The sequence below is a fragment of the Pelophylax lessonae genome, assembly GCF_965119305.1.
Source record: "Pelophylax lessonae genome assembly, chromosome: 12".
NCBI classification, from domain to species: Eukaryota; Metazoa; Chordata; class Amphibia; order Anura; family Ranidae; genus Pelophylax; species Pelophylax lessonae.
The window spans coordinates 152,154,661-152,167,585 of NC_138779.1; the positions used below are offsets into that span (position 1 = coordinate 152,154,661).

Below are 12,925 nucleotides of genomic sequence, written 5' to 3' on the forward strand. Positions count from 1 at the left end.
TTGGTGGGGCCACCGGTGCTCTCGGAGGATCGTGCGAGGGTGTGGGCAAGGAGGCTCCTAAGCTCTGCGGATTGCCTGTTCGGCGAGCGGGAACGTGAGCGGGCGGATTGAGAGGATGAGGGAGACGGAGAGGGCCGCTGTGTCCGGAAGATGTCCGGGATATTGCGGCTGAGTTGTGATTCCATTTCTCCCGGGGTTCCCGCTCGGGTGGCAGAAGAACTTCTGGCTTTGCTTCCCATGTCTCTGGCTGAGGTAGGCGCAAGGAAAGGGCTCAGGATGGTAATATCAGACCCCTCAGTGCAGGAGCTCAGAGTCAAGCGGCCATATCGGATCGGGTCCAAGCCACGCCCCCTTTTCTTTGTTAATATCAGTGTTGCTGAAGTAGGTTGAATACATAGATATACCATTTCACAGGTAGAGTCGTGGCATTATTAGAGTTTTGCATATTTCATGCTTTATGTTAAGCATTACTAAAATTGTTGCTCCCATTCCCCGCCTAACAGAATTTTTTAGCATTTTTCTTTTACTTTGGCACATGTCCCCCAGGGCAGTGCTTATTTCTCCATACCATTTGTTAACCCCTCCCTGCCAGGGTCATTAGTACATGACAGTGCATATTTCTTAGCACTGATCACTGTATTAGTGTCACTGGTGCAAAAAAAGTGTCAAAAGTGTAAGGTGTCCGATTTATCCACCACAATATAACATCTCCGCAATAAGTTGCTGATTGCCGCCATTACTAGCAACAAAATAAATAAATAAATAAAACTATCCTTTAGCTTTCACACGCTATAACTTTTGCGCAAACCAATCAATATACACCCTTTGGAATTTTGTTTTACTAAAAATTTGTAGCAGAATACATATTGGACTAAATTGATGAAAACATTTGATTTTTAAATTTTTTTTTTTTTTTTGCATATGTTTTATAGCAAAAAGTAAAAAAATATTGCTTTTTCAAAATTGTCGGTCTTTTTAAAGACCAGTTCTTTTTAAAAAAAGCAGAGGGGAATCAAATATCACCAAAAGAAAACTGTTTGGGGGGAAAAAAGGACAAACATTTTATTTGGGTACAGTGTCGCACGGCCACGCAATTGTCAGTTAAAGTAACGCAGTGCCGTATCGCAACAAATGGCCTTGCCATGAAAGGGGCTAAACCTTCCTGAGCTGAAGTGGATAAAGAGAGGTTCAAAAGTCAAGATATTTTGTACCCTAATGCATTCAATGCATTAAGGGAAAAAATGTCCCAATAATTCTGTCGCACCTATGGACACACACGTCGCCTCGGAATCACTTGCATCAGTGCCCCCATAGCAGTCGGCTTGCTACGGTGGCACTTGCAGAAGAGGAAGTGTGGAAAGCGCCAGAAAAGGTCGCAAGAAAAGGAGTTAAGAGAATGCTCTATGCAATACCATTACACAGAGCAGGTAAATAAAACTTCTTTTTAATTTTAGGGAAAAAAAATATCCTTTTTAACATATAACTGTGAACCTGCTGTGGAATTCCTGTTTTGTGTATTTTTACAATAATCTATGAGCAACTTTAATTGTTATATGTCAGCAATGATGATGCAGAAATTATAATTATATATATGCTCCCGCCCAGAGATGTTATCATTTTGCCTTGTGCGGTGACCTTCCCAATCCCCGTAGCTAATGCTCACTGGTGCTTCCTGTCTGACTGGCTTAGCCTGATCTTAAATATCATACAAGTGCAAAAACTTTACTACCCTGAAAAAACCCCACAGGAAGATCATACACTGTGCATGTTTGTTGTACATGTGCTTCAATATTATTTGTGTATTATTCTCCTTCCACTTTCATAAGCTTAAAACAAATTTAATTTTGTTGTAATTTAATATGAATCCTCTATCATGTTAACCCCTTTCCGGCAGCCCTTTACAGGGGATGGAATGCCGAGAAACAGGGCAGCTTTCCTATCATGTGACCACTGTGTTAGGTCCCCACAGCGGTCACATGATCGTTAGCCCATTCCGCTGGCTTCCGGTCATAAGCCGTGACCGAGAGCTGTCAGAGACAGCTCTGTCAGTCTGATAGGAGTGCACTTTCTGTACACAGCCTCAGACTGCCAGCGACTAAGCCTCGAAGTCCCCATTTCCTACCATAGGTGTTATGTAGACAGGAAGAGGTTAAACATTTTCATTTCAATTGCCATTCTGCAAAAATTAAAAGGTATTGTATTTACCCCATTATCAGTGGGTCCTACACTATCCATAAAAAAGGGGTGAATCCAGCCTCTCTTACCCTTGGAGACAACACTCCTTGCTGGGAAAGATGTGCTAATGCACTACAGGGGACTCCTCGTATATCTACTTGATAGTGGACACCAATAGAGTACAGGTGTGTGTGGGGGATGGGATGCTCAACCTCAGAAGTCTGGTCAGACCGAATACATAATAAACAAGCAAAAAATTGGGGGAGCAAACCCTGAACATGTATATCTAAAGCCGGTGCAGCTATGGACCAAGCAACATTTATATTAAGAAAGAATAGCGCACACATGCAAAAGAAATGACTATCAAATATGGAGACAATCCATAAATAAAAATGGGGATTTAGTCCCACCATATGGCCATATCGTGCTCAAGCCCACCACTGCGTCAAAGTACCCCATTATCAGTGGGTCCTACACTATCCATAAAAAAAGGGGTGAATCCAGCCTCTCTTACCCTTGGAGACAACACTCCTTGCTGGGAAAGATGTGCTAATGCACTACAGGGAACTCCTCCTATATCTACTTGATAGTGGACACCAATAGAGTACAGGTGTGTGTGGGGGATGGGATGCTCAACCTCAGAAGTCTGGTCAGACCGAATACATAATCCCCATTTATATTTATGGATTGTCTCCATATTTGATAGTCATTTCTTTTGCATGTGTGCGCTATTCTTTCTTAATATACATGTTGCTTGGTCCATAGCTGCACTGGCTTTAGATATACATGTTCAGGGTTTGCTCCCCCAATTTTTTGCTTGTTTATTATGTATTCGGTCTGACCAGACTTCTGGGGTTGAGCATCCCATCCCCCACACACACCTGTACTCTATTGGTGTCCACTATCAAGTAGATATAGGAGGAGTCCCCTGTAGTGCATTAGCACATGATCTTTCCCAGCAAGGAGTGTTGTCTCCAAGGGTAAGAGATGCTGGATTCACCCCTTTTTTATGGATAGTGTAGGACCCACTGATAATGGGGTACTTTGACACAGTGGTGGGCTTGAGCACGATATGGCCATATGGTGGGACTAAATCCCCATTTTTATTTATGGATTGTCTCCATATTTAAAAGTCATTTCTTTTGCATGTGTGCACTATTCTTTCTTAATATACATGTTGCTTGGTCCATAGCTGCACTGGCTTTAGATATACATGTTCAGGGTTTTCTCCCCCAATTTTTTGCTTGTTTATTGTATTTACCTTCTGTATCTAATCTCAGACTTCCCCATGCCTGATCTCTTTTCTTGAAAAGTTTTTCCTGGATGTCTTGGACTTCTATCACACAGGCTTTTTCCACAATGTGTATCCCAGCGTCAAAAATCTACTGATTCCTGCTGCTAGGATTGACAGCTGTGTGTGGATAGCGCTGGCCACCAAACCCGTACATTACAATGAAAGGCTGCTGACAACTGTAGCTATTCATGCCTACGTGCAACAGCTAGCAATCAAATGCACTGATTGCTGTTTTGTTTCAGCATATTTCTTTTACTGTGCTGAGTAAGCAGCAGTGGAAAATAATGTCCATCATTCTTTCAGAATCAACTTATCCACATCAAATATAAGTTTCAGTAGTGTAATACCCATACAGGTATTTAATTCAGTACATTGTTGGAGGCTTGCTTTCTTAAAAGCGGAACTTCACTAACAAGGGGAAGTTCCGCTGTTTCTCCCCCCCCCCCTCCTCCTTTACATTTGGCACCTTATTTTTTGGGAGGGGGGATTGGGTACCTTATTTTGAAAGGTACCCACTCCCCACTTCTGGTCGGATTGCCCCCCTCCTTTCTTTTTACAACCTTCTTGGACACAGCATAGGTCCCCGAATGCATGGCAATCCACGAAGCACGGCTCACGCATGCACAGTTGGAAGCCAGCTGTAAAGCCACAAGGATTCACTGCTGGTTTCCTTTAGTTAGGATGCTGGCACCTGGACCCAAAGCCGATTGAAGAATCAGCTTGGTTGAGGACAGCGCAGGATCCTGGAGCAGGTAAGCGTACTTCTATAAAAGGTCAGTATTTGCTTGTGGCCATCACTGTGTCCTGCTGAGAGGGATGCCCCACTGTCTGGTGCACAAGTTTACACAAGACTGGTATGCTGATTACATACAGAGAAAATCCTATTTCCTTACATCAGGTACAAACAGGAGGTGTCTAAGGAACCCAACCCTAGGCTCAGCCTATCTCTCCTTCACAAGTGCGGTTCTGACCCTACCTACATTCCCCACATTGTAGGGCTCACAAAAATGACACAGCAGGGCAATATAAAACATTTCTGTCCCAAAAATGGCCACCCAAATTCTAGAGTTCTGTCTAAACCAAAACAAGCTTCTCCAAGATGGCACCCAGAGGCCATGGCAAAACACACTCTGGTACCATGCCTGACTTCCCCCCTAGAAGAGAGAACAAAAGGGAAGAACTTCTCTTAAGGTGGGACTAAACTCCCATGCATTATTTGTACCTATAGGTAAGCCTATAATAAGGCTTACCTATTGGTACTGTAAATATCTCCTAAATCTGTACTGTTTAGGAGATGTTTACTATAGATGCAGCCAGGGATGTCACCGGCGCTTGCACTCTGAAATAACGGACACCTGGGCTGTTCCATCAGAGTCCTATCCCGTAAACAGCAGCTCCCACGTGCATGTGCAGGAGTGACGTCATTGTGGCCCCGGCCACTCACATAGCTGGAGTCCGCGAACCCGGAAGGGAGACCGAGTCAATAAGAAAGCGCCTTTAGCAGTTACAGTGCGGCAGGGGAAGGCTTTGTTCTAAGGTAAGTTTCAAACAATGTGGTAATATGCGATAGCACATTATGACATTGCCTCGCAGGTTGTAAAAATAAAATAAAAAAACACAGCGGTTTACTACTGCTTTAAACAATTCCAGTTAGGGAACTAAAGATAGTTGGAGACATCTAGTGGTGGATCTAGTCCTAACACAACTGAATATTTTTTTTTTTTTTGGAGAGGTGATTAGGTACTTTTTGAGCAGGTTCTGACCTCACACTTAGGGGTTACTCATCTAGGTGAGAATGATGCACCTACACCCCCCCCCCCCCCACACACACACACACCCATGCAGCATGGCAGAGATTGACCCGAAAGCTACTTGGATGCATGATGTCAGTATTGCAGGGTCTTTGGGTCACTCTCCACCACACTGCGCATGCACTGGGCAGTCAAAACTTCCCCGCATGTTATCAGGAGACCATCTCAAGGAACCCTAAAAAGACAGCAGACTTGTAGACAGTTGGCCTACTGCATGCTCAGTTAGCATCCAGCTGACCAGGCCAGCGGAATGGGGCACATTTCCTGAATGTGTTTGCAGGCTTTCTCTGGGGTTCAGCCTTCCTCCCATGTTCTATAAAAGTGAAAATGTCCGCATCCTAAGAGGGACACACGCAACTAGGGATGCGCGCAGAAACTTGCTCGCTCTGGAGCGCTGATTCACTGGGACACCCTCAAGAACTTGGACTTGTCCGTTCCTGCATTTTCAAAGTATGGAAGCAATACCCATACAGGTAACCTGGGGTAGCCACAGTTAGGTTTAGTTAGGTGAAAGACGTTATTGCATGTCATACATGTTGTGCCAAGTTTACAGTAATAGTTGATCCAACTGCTCAGAGCCTGGTCTGAAGTTATTCAAGGAGTGCAAGTAGGGTATTGGTGCATCCCTAAAGAACCTAAGTCCATACCAGCAATATGGGGTGAGTGTAACATCACTAAAACAGGTTCATTCAGCAAGACAAGGAGGAAGAGATATGTAGCACCCTCCTAGGTATCTTGGAGCATCTTGGACTGGTATGGGGCAGATGCATAAATGTATCCATGGGGCCAGTGCGGGCACGTTGCTAAAGGTTGAGCAGAGTATCAGCCCAGAAGATTATATGTAAACTGGGAGGCAGGGACCACTTCTGAACTGTTAACACCTGCAGTGGCTATTCCTTTTGGAAGAGGACAGGGAGTGCTGAGAACACAGGTGGTTACCAGTGGTGCAGACACGCACAACCATATGCCAAACCAGGGAGTTCCACATTTCAGAGGTGCAATGCACACAAGTCGTGAAGGCCGGGCAGAGGGGCTTCAATGGATGCAGAAGCTGAGGTCCTCTAGTTCGTCCAGTGAGGATGAGGGAGGGATCATTGATGTGGGGTCACCCAGATTTGAGTTCCAATTCAGATCCTTGGAAGAGGGAATCGGTGGATAGGGATCAGATGTGGAAACTTTGTGGGACTGGGGAACTGAGGGAAGAAGAAGTCCTCCAAGTTCCAGTTCACTTAATGAAGAGACAGAGGCTGCGGTCATTCGCATGAAGTGTGCAAAGAATCTCAGGTTCTGTGAGGCCTACGCCACAAGAGTCCCAGACTTATCCCCACCCCACACCCACAGTATGCTTGGGACGGAGCACAGAATGACTCCTATTCCAAGCTGATCTCTAAAGTGGAGACCCCATATGCCCCACCTGGGAGAGGAGATAGGCAGAAACTTCCCAGGTTCTCTTACTTTCAAAGGCTCATTCAGACGAAGGTGGCCATGGAATATGGATACGATTATCTAAATGCACTACGGGAAATAATGGAGAAAATTGAAAGCAAGGAGGGAGGCTTGGTGTAAAGAAGCTGTCTGGGACTTTCTCTATGTCCCCAAACTACATTTGAACCCGTCCAGGCCTCAGTTGTGGGAAACCTTCCTCTCTATCAAAGAAAATTGGAATCTGGGGCGGTCGATATATATTGATTGAGTGGAAGTCAACCATCCAGACAGAAAAGGCCAAGCTTGGACCATTGGCATCTTGAGTCCTGAAGGCAAGATGGTTTGTTTACCTCATCCTGACCATTACTACTAAGGTGCACCGAGTTCTTGGTCTGTTAGTGGGCTGCATGTTACAACGGGGCTGTTTAGCCCAAAGAATTACCACCGTTGATATGTTGCTATTGGGGGTAAAGGCCCTTTTTCCAGGGGTTGGGCTGTCTCCCTCTCACCTGTCCCCCATCCACCCATTAGCGGCCATGTGCCTCCAGTGTGAGGACACTAAATTAAGAGTGTAGGACTGCAGATATAACAGGGTGCCGTGAAGTGGCTCTGCAGCTTTCACATGTGTTTGCAAATGTGTGTCAACTAAACCCCTGTTCTTTGTACCAAGAGACAGGTTTTATTTGGTTGGTGACAGACTGGAGGGTGAGTACATCAGACTGGGGGCTGGCTGACTTTCATGCACCACTTACAATCCTTCAACCTCATTTTGTGTTTTGTTATAGGGATGGAGACGCCAGGCAACACCAGCTTGGGTCTCATTTAAAGTCCCACCTAGCCCAATATGTATAAGGACTTCTGACACAGAGGGCTTCTCCTGTTAAAGCCAAGGGCTGCTACTTGGGAGGGTGGAAACCCCTAGTTCACAGAGACACTTTGTTTAAGACTCTTTCATAGTTGCCAACATTTGGAAAAAAAATTCCGGGGACACTTTGCAGCACAGCAATCAATTACTTACCACTCCCACTTCACAGAAGCTCTGGGCACTCCGCATAATTAATCTCTGCCTACTTATCAGATTATAGGGTCTACTCAATAAAGAGAGAATTACAGGAAATTGAAAGGGGAATTTCAAACTTAAGGCAAACTTAAGACTTAAAGTAGCAGAGTTGGAATAATTCTCCCATTCAGCTGCACTACTTCTGCCTAAAGTTTAAAATTCTCATCACAATTCCCTGCAATTCTAAAGTGTCAAATGTGCTCAGGTGAGACCATATTACATTTTTTGCATGTAAATATAAATAAAGTGCAAGGTGTAAATAAGTACGATAAAACCTAATTATACTATCTGGTATAATAAGGATTTATCATACCTATTTACACCTTGCACTTTATTTATATTTACATATTACATTTTTTTTTATGGTCACACCTGAGCACATTTGACACTTTATTCACATGTCATGTTACCAGGTATTTTTTCACATAAGATTGTTGCTTTTATCCTACCTACCTTCATGTCTGTGAATGTGTCTTAACTCTCCAGGGGTCCTTCTCTGCTCTGCTGTGGCGGCCGGCGCCGGTGAGGATCTGCTGAGAACGAGTGCCTTTTGATTTAAAAAGGGATTTGCCCACCACTCCAGCCTCCTCTGCATCCTGGCAGGTCCCCTCTGGGGGTAGCTGCTCCACATTAAATGACAGCCCTGGTTGGGTTCTTGGCACCTCGGGACGTCCAGGCCTCCTACATATGTATGGGCTGTCCCCCCCTGATGGCAGCCCTGATTGTAAGCATCCTTTTCAGTGTTAAAACGGTTTGTCTCAACATTCTAAAGCCAGCCATACATAGATTGTAATTTGGCCTGTTCAGCAGGGACCAGTCAAAATTTGATCCATTAATGGGCACATTGGTTGTACAGAAGTCGATCTACTGATCGACTTCTGTACAACCACACTGTCAGGTTTTCCCTGCTCAGTCAGGCTTTAGCTTGCAGAGCTAATCGGTGTATTCTGATGGCGAGATGTCTCCCCACTGTCAGAATACAAAAGGCTCAGCGAGGAGGATCTCCCCATCCACATTAAGTGTGTGGATTGGGGAAAAAAAGTCATTTTTTTCATTCAACTCGCTGGTTGAACAAAAAAAAAAAAAAAAAAAAGTAAAATAAGGAATCATCTATGGGCTGCCTTACTTTCACTTTTACAAGACAGTTTACTAGGCGAAAAAGCAATAAAAGCCTAAAAAAGGTAAACTTTTGCAGCCACCACATTAAACAATGAAGAAACTGAAATAAATTATACTTTTTCTTTTGGATTTAATATCACTCATAACATAACATGTTTTCTCGCACCTTTAGCATAGCTTTAGTTGAATCCACAAACTCATTTACTAAATAATCTATTTTTTTAGTATTTAGTATTGTACTTTAATAATGACCCTATTCGGTCCCCATTGTACTAAGAAATGCCTGCACTAATAGTCAGTACCCACTAGGGGATGCTCTAGCCTAGAAGATTTTCCTTCACTATTTTCCATTAGAATGACATTTCTTTGAAAGGCTGCATAGCTGGGTACACCATAATATTAGTACAGAGAATTGCTGTTAGCTTTTCTCTGTTCATATCATTGCACCCTGTTCCATCCTTCATATGCATGATAATTTACAATCTATTGCCTGCAATCCAGCCCAGCAATGACTGTTCTGCTGCTGGCTTTCTTTGTCATCATTGTGTGCACAGCATCCGCCCCTGCCTCCCTGTCTCCTGAGGACCACAGCAGATTCGATGGGGGCAGGAATGTTATGGAAGGATTCAACAGCTCTAGCCAAGTAAGTAGCATTTTATTCACCATATTGTATTAACAGACATAATAGGTGGATCTGAAAAGGTGAAATACATTTTCTTTAATAGGATAGCTTGACTGTTTGTAAAACTACAAGCAAGCTCTTTCAAGGCACTTTGTGTAAAGGCTATTTCCTTATAATGATCACTTCATAACCATTGATAGTGCGGTGAAACTAATAATTATTTAGAAAAATGCTAGGTGAGTAGTAATCTTTTCTTAAAGTGGTAGTAAAGTCTTGATATACATACAGTATATATATATATATATATATATATATATATATATATATATATATATATATATATATATACCTACAGTTAGCGTTATAATGGAGCTTACCTGTAAGTACTGTGATAATCTTCTAAACTTAGAAAAAAATCACTGCAGCTGCAGCCGGTGGAGTCACTAGCTCATGCACAGTAGCTCTGCATTCAGGGCAAACTGTGTGTGCATGCCGTCAATCCAGAGAGTGCTGTGATGGTGATTCCTGTACGCATGCACAGGAGTGACATCATTGCGGCCCTGCCATTCAAACGGCCAGATCGCATGAACACGGGAGAAAGACCGGGCAGTGATGGAAGTGTGGGCGGGGGATGCACACTGCTGAAGGACGTCATTTATAAGGTAGTTTTGTCATAATGTGTTGGTATGTGGTGTATATTAGTACGTTATGACATATGTCTGCAGGAGGACCATAAAAAAAAAAAAATAAATTGGTAGAGTTTACTTCTGCTTGAAAGTGTATGCTACCCCAGCTTATTATGAGAGCAGTAGTGATGGGATGAACATCCCCTGGTTAGGTTCGCACCAGAACATCTCAAACAAGGGAAAAGTTCTAGCAAACATTCGAACCCTATTATAGTCTATGGGACACGAATATGAGAAATCGAAAGTCCTCATTTTAAAGGCTTATAAGCAAGTTAAGTTAGGTATATGGGGAACCCGGGTACTGCCCTGGGGGACATGCATCGATGCAAAAAAAATGTTTTTAAAACTATCGTTTTTACAGGAGCAGTGATTTTAATAAAGCTTAAAGTAAAACAATAAAGATGAAAAATTCCTTTTAAAAATGTGCCTGGAGGGTCCTCTTGATGTGCCTGTAAAGTGGCGCATCTGTACGATGTATGTAGCCTGTTGCAGCAGTACTGACATTTCCAAAGGAAAATGTAATTTAAACTTGTTTGCGGCTATAATGTATTGTTTGGCAATACAGATTAAAAAAAAAAAAAAATGGCGTAGGTCCCCCCCCCCCCCCCCAGTCCATACCTAGCCCTTCGGGTTTGGTATGGATTTTAAGGGATTTTTTAAAAAAACAGCGTAGGATCCCCCCCAAAATCCATACCATATGAACTTCCTGATTTAAGCCATGTCTCTGCACTTTCTGTTTGCCAGGATATTGTGCCTTCACCAGCCAATATCTTGCTTGTCTCTCCTGCTGCTGTCCGTATCTTTGCTACCATTCATTACCGACATCTGGCTTGCTCCTCGACTATGCTTCTGCTTGATTTCTACCTGCAACTATTTGTTACCGACCTTTGGCTTTTTCCTCTACTACGCTTCTGCTTGACCCCTACCTGCTATATCTGCTACTGGAACCAAAGCTTGCTCATCTCCTGGTTGGTCGATCCTGAAGACCACAACCTGGTGCTAACATGCAGCAAAGTACATCTCCACCATCAGGAGCTCTGGTGTACACCATTCAGTACTTAGATTACGCACCTCAGATGAGCCTGCGTCATCTGCCAGGGTGACCTGCCTGGGTTCTTTTCCTGCTGTTTCCTGTGTGAGCTTCCACTGCCATAGCAACTGGTCTTCAAGCCTGACCCCTGTTTGTGACATATTGTCTGTGCGCTCGGCAGATGAACATCCCGCTAATTGTGGAGAAAGTTCAGTTGTTAGGCGAGTACCTGAATGGTGTTGAACTAATAAAGGTGCTCTGCCCTTTGGATAAAAATATGTGCTAAAAACCAAAATGCTGCTGTTCAAAATATTATAAAATTCCTAAAATATGAAAGTGCTAATACACAGCGCAAAAAGGTCGTGATTAAACAGTAATAATAAAAATACCAAATCAATAATATGCATGTAAAATTGTAAATGATATGAAACCCAAATAAAAGTGCAACGTGCAAAAAAAAAAAAAGAAAAAAAGGGCAATAAATTGTGTTGTGATGAATACAGCTATAAATCACATATAAATATCACAATTAAAAGTGAATAATAACTAATTCCACGTGAAAGTCCAAAGAATATATAAAAATTATATATATAAAGCGCATTCAGCACGGAGAGGAGAGGAAGTCCAAGAATCGGGACTCTCCTAGAAAATTCTGACCAGTTATAAGGCTGCCATTCAAATTGCTACAAATGACAAAAGACTTCTTAAAGACACAGAATTTATATGACCTACAATCAAGTGCCAGGCTGGGCGAGCGCATGCAGACCATACCGTGCTGCTATATTTGTTGGGAGAATTATTCACCAGTCCTCTAAGGATATTCATCCGGTTCCTTCCAAGGCACAAGCCTTTTTGACCCTTTATACTATACTGCCTAGGGGTCATTTTAGTCCGGTAAGTGGAAAATCCAAAGTGGGTGGATCTGCACCAACACTGCACTGGATTGCTGGCCTGGTTTTGCACATATCTATCGCCACTTAAGCACTTTGGACTATTTTTCACTGGCCACTTGCTGAATGCACTTTATATGTATAATTTTTATATATTCTTTGGACTTTCACATGAAATTTGTTATTATTCACTTTTAAGTGTGATATTTATGTGATTTATAGCTGTATTTATCACAACACAATTTTTTGCACGTTGCACTTTTATTTGAGTACCTGAATGGGTAATGTTAGGCCAAACTTATGCTCGGCCCAAACTGTTCACCCATCCCTTGTAGTGCCTGAACACTGTAAACCCTCACAGTTACTCTTGCTGGGCGCAGGATTGGGCCCTGCTGTTAAAAACTAGAAGCAAACATTGAAATTGCATATACTCGTCATACAGGTGCATAAAAATTGGGCATTGGGTGTTGGTGGTGCCGTAAACAAAAAACATTGTTGGAAACTAGCATAATCAAGATTCAGGAATAGGATAGGCAGCATAGGCAGTCTTCATGGGATCCCAGGTCCCTAGCAAATTCAGTTAGTTACATCAACATTAGGGGCTTGATAGCTGATGTTGGTTGAGGACTGCCATTTTGATAAAAGTCATCCTGCCAACGGAGTCTGTGGACAGACACAAAAACCTCCAGCAGCACCGAATGTCCATTCGGAAAGCACGCTGTAAGCAGGACAGGCCAGTAGCTCGACTGTATATTGAGCAAGTTCTGGCCAGTGGTCCGTCTTTAAGACCCAGTAACCCAGTGGATGCTCAGT

The 12,925-nt window shown here is 43.1% G+C and overlaps 1 protein-coding gene across 1 annotated transcript in view; it reads left to right on the top strand.

Moving 5' to 3' along the window:
* The first annotated feature begins 9,217 nt into the window (after positions 1-9,217).
* The window catches only part of LOC309568688 (dickkopf-related protein 3-like), an 82,698-nt gene continuing 78,990 nt past the window's right edge, over positions 9,218-12,925 (top strand). The window contains exon 1 of the mRNA XM_082274428.1: positions 9,218-9,527. Within this exon, the coding sequence (XP_082130554.1) occupies positions 9,393-9,527 (135 nt within the window). The 5' untranslated portion in view covers positions 9,218-9,392. The remainder of the gene's footprint in view (positions 9,528-12,925) is intronic.